Source organism: Aulonocara sp. 'chitande type north' Nkhata Bay, linkage group LG8 (assembly GCF_057382095.1).
Source record: "Aulonocara sp. 'chitande type north' Nkhata Bay isolate Kocher_YH1m ecotype deep benthic linkage group LG8, A_spYH_male_GT1.1, whole genome shotgun sequence".
In the NCBI taxonomy this organism is placed as follows: domain Eukaryota; kingdom Metazoa; phylum Chordata; class Actinopteri; order Cichliformes; family Cichlidae; genus Aulonocara; species Aulonocara sp. 'chitande type north' Nkhata Bay.
In genome coordinates this window covers 10931367-10955097 of record NC_141351.1, presented here as the reverse complement: position 1 = coordinate 10955097, position 23731 = coordinate 10931367, and the positions used below count along the sequence as shown (strand labels likewise).

The following is a 23731-nucleotide window of genomic DNA, read 5'->3' as shown; positions in this document are numbered from 1 at the left end:
GGAAAGGACTGCGGACTATAACGGACTATAAACGACCAGCTTCTTCAATGATGAATGCAGATGCTTCACTGGCTGATGAGCTGAACACGTTTTATGCTTGCTTCGACGCCGCAGCAATTAAAACAACAAACGGCTGCGCACGCTCGGAGTGCACCAGTGAAGAAAATGCATTCGTCATCACAGAGCATGCCGTGAGGAACACCTTCAGGAGGGTAAACACCAGGAAGGCAGCAGGACCAGATGCAATCCCTGGCCGGGTCCTTAGAGCCTGCACTGATCAACTAGCACCGGTGTTCACAGAGATCTTCAACCTCTGGCCCAAGCTGTGGTTCCCACGTGCTTCAAACAGTCCATTATTGTCCCTGTTCCAAAGAAACAACAGCCCGCTTGCCACAATGACTACCGTCCAGTAGCACTGACTTCAATTGTGATGAAGTGTTTTGAAAGACTGATGAGAGATCACATCACTTCTTCACTTCCTCCCACCATCGACTCACTTCAGTTTGCTTACCGGACTAATCGTTCCACAGACGATGCCATATCTCACCTGCTCCACACATCCCTGAGTCACCTGGACACTGGCAGAGGGAATTATGTTAGGATGCTGTTCGTGGACTACAGTTCAGCATTCAACACAATAATTACCTCTAAGCTTTTCACCAAGTTGACGGATCTAGGACTCAGCTCATCACTGTGTCAGTGGATCCTCAACTTCCTCACAGACAGACCCCAATCAGTGAGGGTGGGAAAACAAGTCTCCCCCTCCATCTCACTCAGCACTGGAGTGCCTCAGGGCTGTGTTTTAAGCCCCCTGCTGTACTCACTGTATACTTATGACTGTGTAGCCACATCCGACACCACCTCCATTGTCAAGTTTGCTGACGACACTGCTGTTGTGGGCCTGATCTCCGACAACATCGAGACGGCCTACCTGGAGGAGATTAGGAACCTGGAGACCTGGTGCCAGGAGAATAACCTCCTCCTAAACATCAGCAAGACTAAGGAGCTGATCGTGGACTTCACTACAAAGCAGGCGAGGAATTACAAACCCCTCATCATCAGTGGCACGCCAGTGGAGAGAGTGGACAGTTTCCGATACCTGGGTGTCCACATCACTCAGGACCTGTCATGGTCCTGTCACATCAACACCCTGGTTAAGAAAGCCCGTCAGCGTCTCTTCTTCCTCAGAAGACTTAGAGACTTCCATCTGCCACTGAAGGTGCTCAAGAACTTCTACTCCTGCACCATCGAGAGCGTCGTGACGGCAAACATCTGCACCTGGTTTGGGAACAGCACCAAGCAGGACAGACGAGATTTGCAAAGGGTGGTGCACTCGGCAGAACGCATCATTCAATCAGAGCTCCCTGACCTGCTGTCCATCTACACCAAGCGGTGCAAGTCCAAAGCTAGGAAGATTATGATGGACCTCTCCCATCCCAACAATGGACTCTTCTCACTGTTGAGGTCTGGGAAGCGCTTCCGCTCCCTTAAGGCCAAAACAGAGAGAATGAGGAGGAGCTTCTTCCCCCAGGCTATTCGGGGCCTGAACCAGGTGTAGGACTGGACTCTCCCAAACACGTCACTATAAGACTGGACTCTCACACACGTCACCACACGCACCACCATACATTTCCTATAATCCCATAATTCCTATAATTTATAATCCTTATCTTTATAATCTCTTCTGCTATTTGCACATTCTTTACTGTAAATTCCTAAGTTAATTTGTAAATTTTGTAGTAAACTGTAAATTGTAAATATTGTAAAACTTTTCTTCTGTCATTTAATGGTCGGGCATTGTACAGCAACAAGCATTTCACCCCCATGTCATACTGTGTATGGTTGTGTGTGTGTGACAAATAAAATTTGAATTTGAAATCAGTGAAAATGTGAAGATTTTAAATCGCAAATCTGAACACAACCTGCTCCAAGTGAGGTTGTGTTCAGCGTAGGGAACTGTAACCCTGAGCCAGCTCCCACTTCTAGAAGCAGAGTAAAGTCAGTCATAAAATGCATATATTAGGTACTATATACACAGTTTTAGAAAATGAGACATAAGAATTGCATGAAATCTGAAGAGGTGAGTGTGATTTTAAACATTTAAACATATTCAGTGTCACAAATGAATACAAAATATTACTTAAAATATAAAAAGGAAATAAAATAAAGTAAATGTAACTGTCTAAAGCCAGAAACAAGGGTAATATACACTAGTGAGCGTCAAAACCATGGTCCATGGTCAACCAAGACCATTTTGCAAGTCTGTGTTTTCAAATTGGGTAAAACTCCAAGCTTAGCAAAGGTCATACATTCGCACAGTCAGGCTTGCTCTAATCTGCATCTGTTTCAATTTATCACACTCAGTTCATAAGAAATCACAGAGAGACTTGAAAAAAAGTGAAACTTTGCGCCTCAGATGTGTTCGGATCATTGGGCGTTAGGTTATGTTGACAAAAGTGCACTTTACCGGTGGTGGACTTGCAGACAAAGAGGGTGACTTCCTGAGAAAGATCATAATCTGAACTAGTAAGCATATACAGATATGAAAAGGTGTCAAAAGTAGCAGAGTCAACTGTTAGTCATCTAGCAGGGTTCTGACATTATTTTTAGATGCTCAAAGTATTACTGAATACTGTTTCTTAATCCTAAACTGGAACATACAATGAGTGAGCTATGCCGACACATTTAAAGTAAATGGCTTTAATTTTGACTTAATGTGCACATTCGATACCTGCATAGAACATTTACTTTCATTTACTTTTTTCACCCATAGACATGAAGTACCCACATATTGAATCCAGGGATATTCAACCAACTCATGCTACATGCATCTTTGGGGTTTTTTGAAAGGGAAATTATTAGATTTTATGACTGAGTGAGAGTGTAGAGGAGGTCAGGCTTTGTATACATACAACTGAAACTATATTCACGATAACGAATAGATAGAAGGTTTCATTTGGTTATTTATGTTATGGTTGGACAGGCTTGGGTTTTGTTCCTGCTTTTTTCTCCGTCTACTTTGTCTCCTGTCATGTTCATGGTATTTGAGGATCAAATTCCATGAGCTGACTGGATGACTAGTGCCATTGTTCTCTACGTTGCCACTCTGTTGGTAACTAGGGCTTGCTTCTTGCTACTAAAACTTTGTGCTTTCTGAACAGTGTTCCTCCATTAACTCTTATGAGTCATGTAACAGATACTACCTGTAAGACAAACCTAAGCTTAAAAGCTGGGGTAACCCACCACGACCAGACAAACCTACCAGCATCTCTCCACTGATTTCCTCACCACTCCTAAAGAAAGACAGCCTATTAACCAGTTCTCCACAACTCCAGTTGAAGGGAACAGGAAGCCCAGAAACTAATATAATAAACAGAATGGCTTGTTTAAGGATTATTGTTGTTTACTGAAAAATGTAATGCTTAAAGAACTTGATCAAAATTAAGTAACACCACTTAACAGTAGCAGCACTGTGTCTTATCAAACACAGTGCTGTCAACATTGTAACTCCTCCTACATAAGACTTCCTCCTAATGACTCTCCTAGCTTTGATCAGTCGCCCTATAATATCTGCATTTTTGGTTTCATCTCCTCTGATGCTTTCAGCAGAAGTAGTACTTCACTCATCTGTCATTTATTTTTCATGGGAGTAACACAATGGAGTGGACAATAAGTGTTACAACTTTATTGTCAGGTAAGACAGGTTTGTGCATTCTGATTTAGTCTTTTATTCTCTAATAATTAACATCTCCAAATAGTGAAGATACAAATGACATTTAATTAAATCTGCAACCTGTGTTTCCACTAAATAAAATCTATAAGCAAATGGAATTCCACATCTAGCTGTTTTTTTCTTCTTCAGTTCTTTAGAAAAGCAAATGTATGTATGGTTGTTTTTAAGTGAATATTGCTCCAATTCACTATGTTCAGAACTTAAATCAGAATTTCTGACTTTGTTGCTCTTTAGTTGGAATACAAAATGAAATAAACAAAACCCATTGAAGTAAAAAAAAAGTGACACAGTGTATACATTTTCTTGTATACCTTAAATATAGATAACTATAACTACATAATCGTCCATTACATGAGACTATGATGTTCTTTCTTCTTTAATTCTCAGTATTAAATGCTGCACTTTGTTTCAACATTGATCCTGTGGCTTGGAAGACCCTGAGGAGTGCTGCTGCTGGTTTTGGCTACCAAGTGGTGCAAAGACAATCAGAGTAAGACAGAACAAGGATTATTATGTTTAATGTGGATTTGCAACTGCTATGTATTTTGTATTTTTAGAACAAAGATCTCTGTTATGGCCAACAGAAATAATTAAACAAGCATACAATATTTCTGAGCTTATTGCTCTCTAGACTTACATCATTCTCATTATTCTGTTATTTATTTCCTTAGTTTGCTCATCAGTGCTCCACTTGAACAGTATTCACAAAATGGAAGAGGGAAAATATATACGTGCACCACCTCCTCCCCAAAGTGCCAAAATATTGAATTTGAAGGTAGGTAACTGTTTGTCTTGACAGGATGTCCTGAAACTTTGACTTTCCACATCCAAGCCCAGAATTAAATTGGTTAAATCAAATCATAGTTTGAGTAGATTTCCAAAACAAATATTTTAGTATGTAACAGTAATGTAGTAAAAATTATATTACTGATGAAGTACACCAAGCAAAGAAAAGCAAATTATTAAGATTATTCTTTTTAATTTTTCAGTTGTTATAGCTGTCATGTCAAAAAGGAAAAAGTTCTTTAATTGTGGTACTTTGGAGTTGTCAAAAGTTTTTTATGAGTGTTATAACAAATGTAGAATACTTTTATTACAGCACCAGGTTTTGCAGTCAACATGTCGCTTGGTTTAACAATGAAAAGTGATCCCACGGCACAAAACACTGTGGTGAGTTGTTGAACTACAGACATTACCAGTGCTTTGTTAAAAATCACAAAGGATGAAATTCTTCTGTCCTCTGCGTCTCAGATGTTTTCTTATAGTTAGAAAATAAATCATGAGTTTGTGGCATGCCCTTATTATTTTTTTGGTGGGGAGGGGTTGAGTTACAATAACTTCAGAATATTTAATAAAGACATGCAAAATTTTACCTTTATACGCTGAAAAGAATAAAAATTAATAAAACTGGGCCTAAAGGTCTTTTTTTTGTAATTCAGGTTTTTACCATTTAAGCTGTGTGAAAAGCTGAATGTAATTTTTTTTTAAGATTTGGTTGATTTTATATGGAGCAAACTATTGCTTAAAAGAAATGGAAATAATCAACTCAGTGTATTAATCACAACTTGACTTTTTCTCCTCTCAGGTGTGTGGGCCAACCATTCCAAATGACTGCAATAGTATCACCATGTACAACGGTGTGTGCTTTGAGATGGATCACTCTAGTACATTTGGAACACCCAGACCTGATTTTATTCAAGGTAACAGTACATGGAGCTTGGAAAAATATACCTCAAATCATTAAAATCCTGCCTAAAAAAAAAAAAAAAACACTTGCATTTTATACTTCATCATAGTGTCAAAATCTTTTATGTTTGTGCCTTTCTATTATTTTGTACATATTCCTCTAGTTTATATAGCTCTTCTGTTGGCTATTTATTTCTGATGTCTTTACTATTTTTTTTTCACTTACAACTGCAGAGTTGGGATTATACATGTACAATGACAATAAAAAGCTATTTTTTTCTATTCTATTCTGTAAGTAAAGCTTATTTAAGTAAGTTTTACTTAGTTTTTTGAGGCAACAAGTTTGCATAATGTTTTAAGTTCTGGTAACTAATTGGATTTTATAGTGTAATCTCTAAATCTCAGCACAACTGAAACTGTATTATGACTTTATATTTCGTATAACTGAAAGTATGTTGAAACCATTAAAAACATCTATTAACCCATTAAAAATTTATTTCATTTTGAATCTATATCTTGAAAGCGTGCCCGCCCCAAGCAGACATTGCCTTTCTGTTGGATGGTTCAATCAGTGTGTCTTCTAGAGATTTTCAAACAATGAAGAAGTTTGTGAAAGATCTAATCCAGTCATTGCTTTCAATTGATACACAGGTGAGGTGCTGTAATCCTTTAAATACTAGCACACACATAAAATAGTTTCATTATTATTTCCATTTAACTTCACAAAACTTGGCTGTTTTACGTGTTTTAAATATTTTTTCCCCTTCCTTTTTAGTTTTCTGTTTCCCAGTTCTCTACTTCACCACAGGTTCATTTTTACTGCACAAAATTTTCATCATCTACATCACTGGATACTACCATCAAAGAAATTAGCAAACTAGGAGGAACTACTTACACAGCGAAGGCCATCAAACATGTTGTGTAAGGGATGCAAAGATATTATTATTTATTCCCTAACTCTGTAAATCTAACCACACTGAGCACTGTGGTCCATGTGTTCAAGCTTTTTGAAAGAGACAATGAAAGACTTGTGTTTGGGGGTATTCTACTAATTGTGAGATGGCCCAAAGAAAACCTCAATTCAAATACTTGCAAAGCTAATTTTGAAAAAAACAAAACAAAAAAAAAAACTCCAATAAATAAATTTGCTAAGTACAAAAATCCGTCTACATCGAAAGGTAATATGAAAAAGAATGATGCATGCTGAAATAATACTCAATAATTCTCAAGATGTTTTGACATTAGATTTTTGTTTTTCATTTAACAGGGAAAAGGTTTTCATACCACAAAGAGGTTCCAGACCAAATGTGAAGAAGGTCTTGATAGTAATTACCGATGGGCAATCCCATGATCGAAATCATCTGCACAGTGCAGCACAGCTAGCAGAGAGTAAAAACATTGTTCGATTTGCTATTGGGGTAAGTACTTTGATTATTTAAGCTTGCAGAATGTGTAAAGTTGTTTGACCATCGGAACCAATGCCATGAAGGTTCTAATGCACTGTTTTTGTTACCAGATGAAATTATTGCGTAAGCAGGGGGTGTCCAATGCATTATGTACCTCAGCACAGCTGTATTTAATTATAGTGAGCATGTAATCATGCGTAGTATCAGAACTAGAGATGGCACGATACCACATTTTTATGTCTGATACCGATATAAATTTGGATATCTGCCGATACCGATATGAATCCGATATAGTGTGTTTTTTAATCAATAAAACTGTTTTTATTAATATCTTGCTGCTTTTTGTATAAGTTCAGACTCAAATTAAAAACTGTGGCTCAGGGGGTTGGGAATTGCATCTGTAACCGGAAGGTCGCTGGTTCGATCCCTGGCCTCTCTGTCCTGGTCGTTGTGTCCTTGGGCAAGACACTTTACCCTACTTGCCTACTGGTGTTGGCCAGAGGGGCCGATGGCGCGGTATGGCAGCCTCGCTTCTGTCAGTCTGCCCCAGGGTAGCTGTGGCTACAACTGTAGCTGCCTCCACCAGTGTGTGAATGTGAGAGTGAATGAATAGTGGCATTGTAAAGCGCTTTGGGTGCCTTGAAAAGCGCTATATAAATCCAATCCATTATTATTATAAAAACAAAACAAAACACTAAAGCTATTCTGTTATAAAAAATGCACTGCACCCAGAATATTTCATAGTTCAGCAATACTGATCAATCTAATAAACCTAAACCTACTCCATCCTCCCTATTCTGGTATTTTAAAGAGTAAGCAACCTAACTAATAGGGTTCTAAAACTCCCAGCAAAAAAATAAAATAAAATAGGGAATCACCCTCCACCTCGTGATGCTTAATCGACGTAATCAACTTTAATTTGATGCAGTGTGAAAAAAAATGCACAGAAATCTATTATTTTTCAAGAGTAATTAAAGAGATTCAACATCTTTCTTCAACAGAATTGCAGACTGCACAGATGGTACCTTCCCAAAGGAAAAAGTACTATAGCTTACTAGGGTATATTAGATTTAATAGTTACTATATACAGTAATGGACTTCTATACATTTTACATCAGATTAAAACTTTGGGTGTAAGATTCGGATAATTATTTATTAAAAGCTAGACATTTTAAATGAGAATAAGAAAGGAAAGTATGTCTTTGTGCCCCCCTTTTCCCTGTTCATGCCCTATCGGCCCCCCTGGCTAAACTTTGCTAGATCCGCCCCTGCACAGTTACCAGCCGTCAGCTACGTAGAAAAGGATCCTGGTGTAGAAAGTAATATTAAATAAATTCTAACAACAGCTTATCAAGGTTAAACGTGCTGCTGTTGTTCAGCCGCTGGTTTCCTCTTTCTGGCGCGAAGTGGGCGATAAACAAACAAGAGAGACTGACTCGCAACAGAAAAGCCGATCAGCTGATCATTAATCAGTTTCACATAGCAGCAGGAGAGAGAAGAGGCAGTCGCTCCATATATCGGTTGTTAAGCTTAACGTGGGAATTCTTTATAAACATTCAGAGATGAACTTACACACTTGCTTTACTTCTCTCTGGGATCACTTCCTCAGAGATGAAATGCCGGATTGCTAGCAAGGCTACAAATACACACAGCCGCTCTATCACATGACGCATACTGCTCCGAGGTGCTACGGTTATGAGCCGAGTTACGCCATGTCGCAAGTTTTTTGAGGTGCTTTTTTGATATTTAATGGATCGGATTACTTTTTTTATTTCCCTCCGATATCCGATCCAGTAATTTACGTCAGTATCGGACCAATACCGATACTTAATATCGGATCAGTCCATCTGTAATCAGAACCCAAACATATTTCTAACAAATAATGCATCATTCCTGTCTGTAAATGATATATTATAATGGGGTGAAAACGTTAAGTTTATGATTGTATTTTGTTAAAGGGACCAAATCATTTTGCATAGCATGACAATGTAAACATAATTTCCCAACAAACCTAGGTGGGGAATGCATTTACTAAAACTGAAGCAAAACGAGAACTGCACACCATTGCATCGTCTCCTTCAGACAAACACGTGTTTCAAGTGAAGAACTTCAACGCACTTGAATTAATAAGACAGAATCTGCAGGAGAAAATTTTCTCCATCGAAGGTACAAACATGAATTTAATGCTAGATTTTTGTTTCCTTTATTGGTTTGTTATCCTACTGATTGACTAAAATAACATACATTGTAAATACATTGTATTAACCTTTTTATTTACTATATTACTTTATTGTGTCATGGCAAAATATCTCATCACTATACATTATTGAAACTGAACACTAATTGCCACTTCAAACCTAATGAAAGGATTGAAAGAATTAACTTGTAAATGTTGTATTGTGTCTCTTTTTTACCTTCTAGTTTATTTTTGTGTTTATAATAAATAGCAAAAAAAATAAATCTTTTGAAACTATTACTTGAAGCATAATGAATTTGTATTTACAAAATTTGCAAAGTGAAATTTGTTTTATGTGTTTTATCATCTTGTTTTTTATGTTACAGGATCTCAAAGCAGTGGAGAGTCACTGAAAATGGAAATGTCTCAAGAGGGATTCAGTGCAGTTTATGTGCCTGAGGTAATTAAAACCACCTGAAACTCACCAGACAGTATAGTCATAGAAAGAGAGATTCCTGTGTGCCAAATTGTGTGACGTAAAGGCAAACAGACAGTTATGCAACTGAACACCATCCAGATTTTAAATGCAAAGTAAATTGTATTTTAAATGTATTTTCTGTCTGCACTGTAGGGAATTCAAATGTCTATTGTTGGTGCAAACCAATGGAAGGGAGGCTACGTGCAATACACAACAGAGGGCCAGAAAGTGAAAACATATGAGGATGTGTCTTTGGAGCCTGACAGTTATCTTGGTAGTTTTTAACAATTGAATTCATATATCTGTCTTTGTGTGTATAGCTCTACTGCAATTAATTGACCAAAACACATGTATCAGTTTGCAAAATGGAAAAAGTCGCAATAAGGAGTCTTTCCCTTTTGATTACCTAAATTCTAGGTTACTCCATGGCAATTGTTATAACCAAAAATGGCACACTTACTATTATTGGTGCTCCAAGATATAAACACAGAGGAGTGGTGGTCGCTGTTAACAGACAAAGCTTTGAAAACCAAAAGATTGAGCCCTTTTCATCACAGGTATGTACTTACAGCAATACAGATCTGAATTACATTGTAAACTGTACATAAATTATTTCCTAAAACAAAAGCTTTTGATTAAAGAAAACATGAATCATTTCATTAATAATATCTTCCTTACACAGTATCAGACTGGTGAATATTTCGGTGCAGAGGTGTGTACCATGGACATAAATAATGATGACATCACTGATCTAATCTTCATATCAGCCCCAATGTACACGGAGCCTGATAGAGAGGGAAGAGTTTATGTTTGCAGATTAACTGGTTTGGTAAATTGCATTTTAACTACTGCCATAGAATTAATCAGTTTATTTGTATACTTTTTAATGATGATAAAAAACACTCTCACTTTCCTCCATTTAGTTTGTGGAGTGTAATTTTGATGATCCATTAGTACTAAGAGGACATGCAGCTGTCAAAGGAAGGTTCGGCTCTTCTCTTGCTGTGCTGCCTGATCTAAACTCAGATGGATTCAGGGATTTGGCAGTTGGAGCACCTTTGGAGAATAGTGGTGAAGGCAGCATCTACATATTCCACAGTGAAGGAGGAGGAAGAATCAGTTCTACTTACTCACAGGTACACAACATCAAAGAACTCACAAGATGACTGAAATCATCTACCATGTAAATCCAATATCTAAACAATCTGCAGCTTAATTAAAATATGTCCATGTATGCAGAGAATAACTGGCTCTGAGGTCCAGTCAGGACTGAAGTTCTTTGGCCTGTCCATCAGTCAGTCGTCTTTTGACCAGAGTGGTGATGGACTTCCTGATTTAGCGGTGGGTTCAAAGGGCACAGTTGTCTTACTGAGGTAAGTCCAAGATACTCCAGTCATGCACTATTGTTGTCTGTCGTAATTCTACAATCTTTGTTGATGGTCCAACTTAATAAATACACTAATTGTATAAAGTTCAGGTCAGTTTGTATGCTCAATATTCTAAGAAGAGTGCATATTAAGTTGGTCAAAAATGATCAGGTTTTTCATGATAAGGGATTATTGAATTTTAATCACATACAGCTATCATATTATATGAAGGTTTGTTTTAAAATCCTCACAGACCATTGGCATTTTTGGAATTGACTTACCACAAGATAAGAAGCACAGATTAAGCACAGCTCCTGTGGGTTTCATTCAAATATCAAAATGAAATATGAAATGCATAACAGTAGCCTTTTCCTAACAAACATGAACAAATGCATACATTACCTAACAGCAGAAGATGTCATTAAAAGGGTGGTTAGTTCAGAAGACCGTAATGTTCAAATCGTTTTTATTTAGTGAGGCTATTACCATGATGAAGTTGCACCACTGGAACATAAGAGTGATAATCTTAAAAAAGCGGTAATGTTCTAAAACTTTGAAATGTTGGTAAAGCAAATATTTGACTGATGCTAATTCACGGTAAAACACCAAAATTGAAGGGCAGCTTTTAGTTTGGTACTATTTAAAGAGCCAAATCTTGTTCTCATTTGTTTTCCTACTCTCCAGATCAAGACCCATAGTACTGATTGAAGCTGACGTGTCATTCAGCCCAAACCGAATTCCTACTCAGAATGTAGACTGCTCAAAACCATTGGAGAACACAGCTGAAATCTGCTTTACTATGAGTACAATATCTACAGTCAACACAGGTTCATCATTCTCCTTGTTTTCTCTGAACTACAAAGCCACTGTCCAGCGATTTAACTTTTTATTTATTTATGTACATTTGCAGCATTGAAATCAAACACTCATTTATTCCAGCTCAAGTGAAGATTAATTATACTTTAACACTGGATGCCACTCGCAAGCCTCCAAAAAACCGAGCTTACAGCAGCGGGAAACAACAAGAGGAGTCCGGATCAGTTATTATTGACTTAAGAAGAAAAAAGTGTTCAACTATAAAATTTCTTATTGAGGTAAAGCCTAACAACAAAATATTTTGTTTAATGAATTTTATTTTTAAGACTCGACCAAATCTGAATTTAAACTTAACACTGCTCCCTTCTTGCAGGCCTGTCCAGAAGATGCTCTTAATGAACTTTCCAATTATCTTGAATTTTTGTTTTATGGGTTGCCCTCCAACACAAATCTCAGACCAAGTCTTTCCCAGCAAGCTCAAACAACAACAATTTATCCAGTAAGTGAACTTTAAAAAACAAACACCAGACACCTCTTTGCTGGTGCTTGCTAAAGGATGTGGTAAATGTCTCCACTTGACTCAAAAAGTGAGAAAGAAAATGAAAGAATGTGTACTTTGTATCAGATCAGAGAGTGGCTTTTTGACTTCATAGTCACTATAGGCCACATTACTGGCACCATAGACAGAAAGAATTTGACCCTCTCATGCCTGGGTGTTGCTGCTAGTCCAGTTTCCTCACGAATGGGGCAAGCTAGGAGCTAAGCAAAAAGGTCTGGGTTAGCTCCACACCTAGCAAGAAAGAGCCATGTACTACTGTGGGAAGTTCCATCCTCCTCCTCAAGACATTCTCTATCCTGAATGAGGAGGATTTCCTCAAAATATAAATATGAAAGAAATGACATTTGATTCACCTAAACAATGTTTTATTTTGTCGGTAAATATTATATTTAGTATATGCTCTTTACATCATGTCATCTTTCACAGTTGAGGTTTGAGATTAACTGCAGGACTGACAACAAATGTGTTGATAACCTGAAAGTGGATTTCAATTTCACCAGGTGAGTTGATCTGCTGAGAATCTTCCTACATAAACAGATCACAAGAATGTCTCCTTAATATCCCCTTTTGCACCAATTTATGTCCCCTCAATACAAATTTTAAGTGCTTTGTTAAAGCTTTAACTCCCCCACCCCAATTTCCATAACGTACCGTTAATAAAACGAGAAAAACTGATGACAGCCTCAATGGTTCTTTACGTCAGCAAATTTGAGCATAACTCAATAAATTAGAAAGGTAAAAATATATTCCCACATCGCACCCGTGGCCCTTTGATGCATGTCTTCCTCTTTTCTGTCTACTCTTCATTGTTAAGCTACTGAATAAAGACAAATAGTCTGAAAACAAATCTTAAAATAGCATGTTAGCATTGGGCTCAAAGCTGAATATGATGGCGCTTCAATAACTTTTGTGTTGCAGCAGTCTTATTTTTCCCCCCTTTCTTCTGATCCTCATTCAAACCACCAGATCCTCAGTGGTTAAAGTGGGCATTGATGAGCTTCTGAATGTCACAGTCACAGTGGAGAACAGAGGAGAAAACTCCTACAACAGTCGTGTTATTCTCACGTACCCAGCTGGACTCTCCTACAGGAAGTTCACCATTCAGCAGGTAAAGCATCAGAATCAAGTCTGTATCAGTTCATCACTGATCTGCTGTTCTTCCAATGCCTCCAGCAGTCATTTTCTTTTCTAACAAAGGGAAGAATTGAGTGCAACTCCTTGGACAGTGAAGATGGTTTATCACAAGGAATGACAGGCTGCACTATTGACAAGCCAATTTTCAAGAGCAAAACTGAGGTTTGTTTTTTTTAATGTTTTTTTTTAATGTAGAACATCTTTTCTCACTTTTAGTGAGAGTTTTAAAGACAAAGCACTCTTATCTCTCTCAATAAATTCAGGCTTCTTTCATTGTCGCCTATGAGATTAAAACCAACAGTCAACTTGAGAGGAAGATTTTTGTCACTGCAGATATCACCAGGTACTGTTCCTTTGGCACAAGTACATTTCATGTAAGCATAGATACAGTACAAATGTTTTCACTTTTCTCTTTTAGTGGAAATCAGGAGCATGCCCCTACAAGTGAACTTTACAAAAAGCAATGGATTGATGTGAAATACAGCATTTTCATGACATTTGAAAGGTGTGTGTTGTTCTGTTTAAAAATAAAAGAAGTCAATTAGAAATTAACAAATGTTGTCTTGCATAGTATTTATTTAATCTTTAACATATGTCTTTTTAGCTCCCTTAGCTACAACAATTTCACATTTGGGATGACATTTCAGAAACCAGTCCAACAGTCAATCAAAGTATGAAATAACTTCTTGAGTAAGTTCCTTGATTTAGAATGAACGTAACGATTGGTGTTCCTTTTCTTTTCTTATTTAGGTTACAAATTATATCAGAACACTTAACTTTACCGTGGTGATCAGGGTTCCAGTGAAACTTGGTGAAAAAGACATTTGGGTGGATTTGAGCAGCCTACAGGTAATATATAAATGTTTTGCCATGATGCAAAATCATGGCAAAACCAAGCATACATAAATCAAATATACTGCAGATTTCAGACTGTCAGAGTGGAAATGATGAAGAACCAGGTGCCACAGATTTTGTTCCAAAGATACAAAAGGATAAAGTGGTGGTAAGTATGCCTCTGCACTTTAGCTGCTGAAAATCAGACTAATTGTAGAGTTAAAAACACATTGCACACTACACTGATCTTTATCTAACAATGTAAAGCATCTTGAAGCAACTGTTGTTGTGATTTGGTACTATATAAATAAAATTGGATTGAACTGAATATATCACAATACACTGGATCACAGCAAGTGTACTCTTTTTAAATCACCCACAGGACTGCTCTGTAGCCATGTGCAGAGTGTTCAAGTGCAACACATTCATGGCAAGGCTGCAGAGTAGGACGTACAAAATCTCTGCCAACCTCAGTTCAAGATGGATAGAGCAGGTAATTAAAGGGTAATTGTGGTAATAATAAAAAAAAAAAAGTACAACTGTTACTATGTACTTGTAACTTCATTAAATTTTTCAGACATTTACTCTTAACTCATTCTTTTTTTGTTGTTGTTGTTTAAAAGATTGGACTTCAATCTGCCAAATTCCTCTTGACCAGCACAGCCAGTCTGGAGTACGATGAAACCCAGTACATCTACTTTTCAACAGGGTCCAACAGTAATCCTCCTGTATACAAGGTGAGTACACAATATTTCCTCTTGTTTCAGTTATACAAGAGCTGGAAAGTCATCCACATTCTGTCACCTCATTGTTCAGATAGAGGCAGAAGTAGACGTGTGGCCTGAGCCAGATTTTACCAAAGAGATCATTGGAGGATCCCTGGGAGGTTTGGCCTTTCTGGCTTTACTCACTGTTGGCCTGTATAAGGTGAGATGGTCTACTTTTTTTTCCAGTCAATATCACAATTTTAAAAATGTTTAAAAGAGTTAAAGAAACTGTTTCAAAGCTTATTATCTTTAGTCACTAACTTTTTATTACATTATTATTATATTATATCATTTATTTTCCTTTGTCATTGCAACTCCATTGCATGATTGCTGCCTTTTTAAATGTTTTTTTCCTTGCACTCCTAGGCTGGATTTTTCAAGAGTAAATATAAACAGATGATAAATGAAAATGCAAAAGACAGCAGCTAATGCAGGTGCATCCCCAGCGGAATTACCTAAAAAGAAACAAACATGGTGTGTGTAAATGTTCATGCCACCACATTTGAAGAATTATACAAAAAAACAGCTGTGTCTGAAATCATTCCCTCACTCACTCATTCACTATTATCTATAACATAGGTTCCTACCTGGTGGTCATGACCCTAAAAATTGGGTCACAACATAAACCTCAAATATCAAAGAACGTTTATTTTTTTACAAAGTACCTTCAGAAGTGCTTCATAGTCTTTTACAGGATCATACACATTCATCAGAATATGAGAAAAAACTCCAAATTAAGATGTCTGAACAGAAAAACATAATTGTCAATTTACTGCTTAGATATCACACATTCACCCCAAGGTAAAGCATCATAAATATATATAATTCAGACTCCTGGAAAAGACTAAATGTAGTGAACTACTGGATCGGAATAGAGGGATTTTGATCCAATCCTGTGGTAGATCTTTTCAAAGTGACTGTATATTTTTTAGGAATCTTATTGCTCATCTCAAGGGTGTAGATTTGGTTTTGGTATTGGTGGGGACGGATGATTCAACCACCGAACCCTGCCCTGTTTCTTTTTTTTTTTCTTTTGTCTTTGCTTCTTGATAAAAAACGAAAAATATACTTGCCTACATATGCTATTCTACATGCTTTTAAACCATTTAAAATTACAATTCAGAGTTTTATATGTGAATTATATAATGTTAAGTTACAATTAAATAAATGACTAAGTATTTTAGACTTTAGTTTGCTTCAGCCATATTCCATATAAATCAGGTATCATACAAAAATAAAAATACAGTCATGACAATAAAAGAATATGACTTTAAGGACTTAACAACATTACTTCAGTTATAGTACACCAACATCTCTGATACATTAGCACTATGGGAACACTGAATGACTTGGTGGTTTTTGTCCATAAAACTACTCATCTAAGATTACCACAAAGTAAAAGATCTCTCAGCAAAATAATGCAACATTTTAGGCACACTATTGCCCCGATCAACTCAGTGAGCTGGGATTTTTTATTCTAAACATGAACTACTGTTACAGCAACAGACATGGACGACTGGTGTCCCACACAACAACTCAATGTCCACTATGTGAAGGAGCCAAATACATGTCTTCTCCTCTCGTTAACTGAGATAAACTGCTGGTATATTTGTTTTATATATATACTGTCCAGTCTCTCCTGGTGGACATGGCATACAGCAGCATTGTTTAATCTCATTTGAGTCATTGTTGAACTTAGCCATGTTTTTAGTCTTCTGAGAGCACTGAAGCTTCTTTCAGCCTCAGCTGAGGATACTGGGATGATGATAATAAATACTAGTTAATCTATAGCACCAAAACATCAGTCAGTCACCTGTGACCTCGTCTCTTCACCTCTGTCCGAGCTACAACATGGCAGAGCTGCCTCTGTCACTTGATAAGTAACAGTGAGACATTCCAAATACATGCAGTCACACGTGTTTTAAATAAAGTAATGAACCAACAAGTCATCATCCAATTTCACCTGTGATCTTGTATCCCCATTACTCTGAGCTTTATGTTGGTTCTTCTGTCACCTGACAAATAGGACATACATGACAATACGAATAAAATGGGTAGCTGCTTCAGTGTTTCTATCAATTTGTGCAGATCTTGACTCATCAGTAATGTTTGTAGGGTGAGTGCATTTTTAAAACAATTTGTGCAAAATGCACTACAAGGTGGAATATTTGCAAAATCATGACTAGAGATGGACCGATCCGATATTACGTATCGGTATCGGTCCGATACTGACCTAAATTACTGGATCGGATATCGGAGAAAAATAAAAAATGTAATCCGATCCATTAAATATCACGAAAGCACCTCACAAAACTTGCAACACGCCGTAACTCACCTCAGAACATTAGCACGTCGGAGCAGTATGCATCACGTGATAGAGCGGCTGTGGCATGCGGGACCTGTCGGTGGTCTGGATAGCATGTGGAGCTTCGCTAGCAACCCGGCATTTCATCTCCGACAAAGTTATCCCGAGAGAAGTAAAGCAAGTGTGTAAGTCCATCTCTGAATGTTTGTAAAGCATTCCTGCGTTAAGCTTAACAAACGATATATAGAGCGACTGCCTCTTCTTGCTGCTACTTCAATCATGAAACTGCTTAACGATCAGCTGATCGGCTTTTCTGTCGCCAGTCGTGTCTCTAGTTTGCTTTTGGCCCACTTTGCACCAGAAAGAGGAAACCAGCGGCTGAACAACAGCAGCACGTTTAAGCTTGATCAGCTGTTGTTAGAATGTATTTAATATTACTTTCTACTCGAGGATCTTTTTCTACGTAGCTGACGCTGGTAACTGTGCAGGGGCGGATCTAGCAAAGTTTAGCCAGGGGGGCCGATAGGGCATTAACAGGGAAAAGGGGGCACAAAGACATACTTTTCTTTCTTATTCTCATTTAAAATGTCTAGCTTTTAATAAATAATTATCTGACACCCAAAGTTTTAATTTGATGTAAAATGAATAGAAGTCAATTACTGTATATAGTAACTATTAAGTCTAATATACCCTAGTAAGCTATAGTACTTTTTCCTTTGGGAAGGTACCATCTGTGCAGTCTGCAATTTTGTTGAAGAAAGATGTTGAATCTATTTAATATTTCTTGAAAAAGAATTGATTTCTGTGCATTTTTTTTCACACTGCATCAAATTAAGGTTGATTACGTCGATTAAGCATCATGAGGTGGCGCGTGAGGGGTGGTTCCCTATTTTTTATTTATTTATTTTTGTTGTTGCTGGGAGTTGGAGCCCTATTAGTTAGGTTGCTTAATATTTATGCTAAGTACTCTTTAAAATACCAGAATAGGGAGGATGGTGTAGGTTTAAGTTTATTAGATTGATCAGTATTGCTGAACTATGAAATATTTTTTTTTGCATACAGGTATAACAGAATAGCTTTAGTGTAGTTGTTGTTTTAAACTTGAGTATGAACTTATACAAAATGCAGCAAGATATTTAAAAAACAGTTTTGTTGATTAAAAAACACTATATCGGATTCATATCGGTATCGGCAGATATTCAAATTTATGATATCGGTATCGGTATCGGACATAAAAAAGTGGTATCGTGCCATCTCTAATCATGACTACCTTGTGATATTTCGTCTCAAAAATTAAATATCCTGGCTTGCTCGAGGCTGCCGTTTTCTCTGACAGTTTCAATCAAAATTTGAAATGCTACTCTGCGAGACTGAGATAACTAATAGTGCTGCATGTTGTGCAGTTAGTTTCCAAAACACGTTATTATTGGTTACATACAATTTTAGACTAATGTGGGCCAAAGCCTAGCATAGCCTGTAACGTTATTATGATGGACACATATTATGAGTTAACTTGGCTTCAAGTGACTTACAGGTTTCTTTGAAAAATTTCTCTTTGCTGCCATCCTCCTCTCCTCCTTGCAGGTCCTGGCAGCGCAGGCTTGCCACTGCCAAAACTAAACAGAGCTCCCTGAAAGGCACAGCCAATCAAATTGGCCATATTTGTCACATGATGTAGGACTCCAGTAGAGAAGTAATTTAACTCTTTCTGCACTGCTAGGTGAATGAGATGTTGACAGATCGATTTTTTTCTTTCTGTCGGTTTTGTTTTTCTTTACTCGAAGAGATCAAATTATTGGTGGGTACAATTCAGTAACTGCTGGATATTGGTGGGGACATGTCCCTTCCATCCATGCCAAATCTACACCTTGGCTCATCTATGTTGTAACTTGTGTGAGTTTAAATTTCTGCAAACATTTCACAATGATTGTTTAGAATTTTTTTGCTAGGTGAAAAGAACTTTCATGGCATCATGTATTGTAAAAATGTATGAAATTCGGTGGATATATTTCAATACTTAGCTTGCTTATAAAACCCTGAGAAATGTGACTTGCTTTATTCAGAAATAAATTAAAAGATTTTTCAGCTTTGTGTTGTATTATATGAAAAAGGTATTTCATATTTCAGTGTTAATCATTTGCTGTATGTAAACATAATAATTAATTACTGATCTCATATGACTCATTAACACATTTTTAATTTGAAAAATGAAAGTATAGCGTAATAAACATATTCTTGGCTAATGAGTTTGGATCATCATTATGCAAATTAATGCACTCTTGATGAGTCCTTCTGAAGCAGGGATGTCAAACTCATTTTACATTGTGGGCCAGTAAAACTTCTTTACACTCCAGTTACATATTTAACTGTTTTTCTACACGATAAAGAGAAAACTGTTGTGACAAAGAAAGAATTCTGTCAGCATGACTCTTTGGACTTAAATTGTCAAAAAGAGAAACAAAAATTTCTATAGTAGAAAGTGAAAAACAGAAAAGTTTCTGTTTTTCACAAAGTTACAGATTGTTTTTTTAGAGACATAGCTAAGAGTTTTGCAATTTGGCATAATTTGTGAAAGCTTAAATTACTTCGGTACTGAATGTCAGAAATTAGGCCTTATTGTCAGAGGTTATTTTGGGGAAAAAACAACAACAACAACAAAAAAACCCAATACACTTTCTGTCTTCGGAACAACTGCCCCCCCTTCCTTCTTTCATGATAAAACGATTGGCCGCAAGTCCCACCTCTGCCCGCATGGATTCTTAGGAGGGCTGAAAATTCGGCTCCAACATATAGACTGGCCATTAATAACTGACATATGAAATTGTCTTGCAGTCCAGATATAATTCCCTCGAAGCACAGGCAGACGCAAGTGGTTTTCTGTCACTGATTTATTTGAAGACTTCTCTCCAAAGCCACCATAAAAACTATACAGCATTAACAAAATAAAACTCAACGTAAGACACAGCACCAAAAATAACACCGTACAACAAACACGATAAATCAATAAATATCTCCTTGGCTGCATGCTGCAAAAAGCGAATAAGCCGCCGTTCTTCTGAGGTTTCCTTTAACCGTCTGTAGTTAAAGTCCACTTAACATGACTTTCAATAAAGACCATTTTTTCTGCATGCTTACAGGTGTTTTCGCCTTCTTTCTACCCAAAGAGGAAACTAGCGCAACTGGTAAGGGAGCTTGACTTTCAAAATAAGAGCACCAAAACGTTAACTGCATAAATGGTGTATGGGGAAAGAGGACCCAAGATGCAGGACTCTGCGATGCAAACAGTGCGTTTATTTACAGTGGAGTAAACAGTACACAATAAATTCCCCGTGCGCCTCCAAATCCCGTGCCGTGACTCCTTCTCAGTGCCCGTGCTCAGTGTCTCCGCTCCCGTGAAACTTGTGCTCGCTGCTCTCCCGTTCCCGCACTCCTGCTGGAAAACTACAAAGACAGCCGTTAACCCACAACTTAACAGCGATAGACTTAGCATGCACTGACTTTGCTGGAAACACTGACGGGTAGTGACTCAACGATCCAGCGTCGAGGAGCTCTCAGCCACACTGCTTTGTAGCTCCGCTGACGAGGCTTGATCGCGCCAGGTGTGTGTGGAGATCCTTGAGTGTGCCTGTCACCCCCACGCCCACAAACACACACACACACCTGCCAAAACACCTGCCAGACCCAATCCCTAAATAAACAAAAACAAAACCCTCTCTAGGGCCACAGTCCAAAAAGTCTGACCGAGCACCCAGCAGCGGTGTGAAAACTGTCCCCACAAAACAGTTCAGGTGGCCTATCACGGGTGCAATGGCAGCAGCGCTGCAGCTCCGGGGAGCAGCCACGGATCCGGCGGAAACAGTGTGGCGGCTCCGGCGGCCTGCCACGGGTCTAGTGGCAACGTCGTTGCAGCTCCGGCGGCCTGCCACGGGTCTAGTGGCAACGTCGTTGCGGGTCCGGCAGCCTGCCACGGGCCCAATGGCGATGATGATGACGGGGCTCAGGCGGCCCGCCACGGGTCCAGTGGCGGCGATGCTGCACCCCTGGCGAGTGGCCACGCGTCCAGTGGTGGCAGCGCTGCAGCTCAGGTGAGCCACAGTGTAGAATGGCCCATGATCCCTGAAGTGCTGGCCGAGCTAAACGTGGACGACATGGAGGCCACGCTGGATGTGGAGGGCGCGCTGGACATGGGGGTCCCTCCAGCACACTGACCTCCTGCCAAAACACAAACATGGAGCACAGGAAAAGCAGCAGAGCAGAACACCCCCATAAAATACAATAATAATAATAATAATCATAGTCCACACTGCTGACAGACCCCGAGTCCCTGGAACCGGGTCCGTGAAAATAAAATAACAAAACATAAAGTAATGTACAGCTTAAACAATTTACAGTAATGGCATGGACCTTGACAAGATAAAGAAATAATCCAAATTATATAAACAATGTCATCATGCCAACAGCTACACTCCCACCAAATCGCACTAATCTTCATGTGGGATTTTCCTAATGAAATAGTGTCTTTAAACAAGCATTTCTACTTATCACCAAAGAATGTCCTGTTATCAACTCTTTGTCAGGTAACTTCTAGCAAACAACCCTTTAGTCTGCTTCTAAGAGAGTAACCACCCTTTGAACAGGTCTCTCAAGAAAAACTGTTTTAGCTGTGGGGGTCCCACCTTTGTCATGTGTATTATCACCAATGAGCAACTTTATTTTCCTCACTCGATTATCTGATCCTGGATAAACTTCTGACTCTAAGATAAACATCTTCTTTGACAAACTCTCCAGGCGGGGGCAGAACGATCTTGGACTTCATTGTTAAGATGTGGTTTGGAGTCAGTGGTTCAGGGCCTGATGGATCATTCAAATGTTCAGTTGTGAGTGGTCTGCTACTGAAGATAGCTATGACCTCATACAGAAAGGTTCTTAAGGAGGTGCAGTCAAGCCTTTGTGATGACTGATCGTAAATAGCAGTAAGAACACTTCTTATAGTCCTTATTTGACGCTCCCAGACACCTCCCATATGACTTGCTGGGGGGGGTTCATGAGAAATTCACATCCCAGAGTGCTAGCCTTTTCTTGATCATTCCTTTCATTAACTCCATGATCTCTCTCCTAGCACCAACAAAATTTGTTCCTTGGTCGGATCTTAGCTGTCGAACATTTCCTCTTATCAATGAATGCCCTTAAAGCATTGAGAAATGCATCAGTTGTCATGTCATCAACCACTTCTATATGTATGGCTCTTGAACATAGATAGGTATATAAAAGACCATATTTTTTGAGTCTTTCTTCCTTCCTTAACATAGATTGGACCAAAGCAGTCCATGCCAAAGTAAGTAAAAGGCGGTGTTGTTTCTGTCCTATCTTGTGGCAAGTCACCCATTTTTTGCTCTTCAGTGGATCTTCTGTAATTCCTGCAGGTCACACATTTAATAATATGTGATGAAACTGCACTGCTGCATCCCAGGATCCACCAACCATTTGCTCACAGTTCGTTCATTGTCATTCCACATCCTTGATGATGGATTATTTTGTGAAAATGCTTGATTAGTAAAGCTGCTACATAGCTATTCTTTGGTAGAATTGCTGTATGCTTCACATGAGGGTGCAACGTGGCTTGACTTAAACATCCTCCCACTCTTAAAATCCATTCTTCATCCAAGAAAGGATTTAACTTGCACAGTGGACTGGTTTCAACTATTGTTTTTTGTTTCAAGCTCTTTATCTCATCTGAAGCAACTTGGCAATAACAAGTTCTGCTTATTTCCTTTCCTCTAGACTTGTGCTATCACTTGTCATTCTGATGTATCGTTTCAGTCTGGCAACTGCTCTCGATAACTTTGACCAGTCAGAGAATTTCTTGAGGTGATCCAACAATGATTGGTCTTCCTTTGACTTAGTGTTACACACAATCAGTTCAGGATCATCCTCCTTGATTTCTCCCACCTTGCATTGTCTGCCAGGCAGTGGCATTTCAAAGTGACCTGTATCATTTTAGATTATGTTTTCTCTTAACTTTGTCAGGAACTTGAGATCATCTTGAGACACAACATCTTCTCCAGTTCTTTCTGAAAAGTCTGATTCCAAGACCCTTATGATGTCTGAGGGAGTGACTTCCTTTACTTTGGTTTGGCTCACATAATGAACTACCCTTTTGAGGTTGACAGAAGACAACATCTGGTATCACTTGTCTCACAACTATCCGATGACTGATTCCAGTTGCGTCCCCATAAGCAACACAGGAGTTCCCATTACCAACAATACTCCATCCAAGGTCTGTACGTTGGGCATAAGGCCCATTCTCTTTGCCAGACACAACCTCTCTTGGAAGTAGGGCTTGTGTACAGTTGTATCCAATAAGCAGACCCACTTCACTGTCCTGCAGAGGTGCAATTTCTGCCTGTAAGTGTTCTAGATGGGGCCATTCCCCTGCAGTTTCATTACCGTATTTTCACGACCATAAGACG

The 23731-nt window shown here is 38.5% G+C and overlaps 1 protein-coding gene across 1 annotated transcript; it reads left to right on the top strand.

The window, feature by feature from the left end:
- Nucleotides 1-3657: 3657 nt before the first annotated feature.
- On the top strand, nt 3658-15478 carry LOC147323245 (integrin alpha-M-like). Its single transcript, XM_086303506.1, has 30 exons — nt 3658-3694; nt 4121-4223; nt 4405-4508; nt 4833-4903; nt 5319-5433; nt 5943-6070; nt 6195-6340; nt 6687-6837; nt 8841-8991; nt 9388-9461; nt 9633-9753; nt 9897-10036; nt 10162-10308; nt 10403-10615; nt 10719-10852; nt 11531-11673; nt 11786-11940; nt 12036-12161; nt 12648-12721; nt 13188-13329; nt 13419-13517; nt 13619-13698; nt 13774-13860; nt 13960-14026; nt 14106-14204; nt 14278-14358; nt 14572-14682; nt 14813-14926; nt 15006-15116; nt 15323-15478. The coding sequence occupies exons 1-30, from the start codon at nt 3658-3660 to the stop codon at nt 15383-15385; spliced, it is 3387 nt and encodes a 1128-aa protein (XP_086159632.1). The 3' UTR covers nt 15386-15478.
- The last annotated feature ends 8253 nt before the right edge of the window (nt 15479-23731 follow it).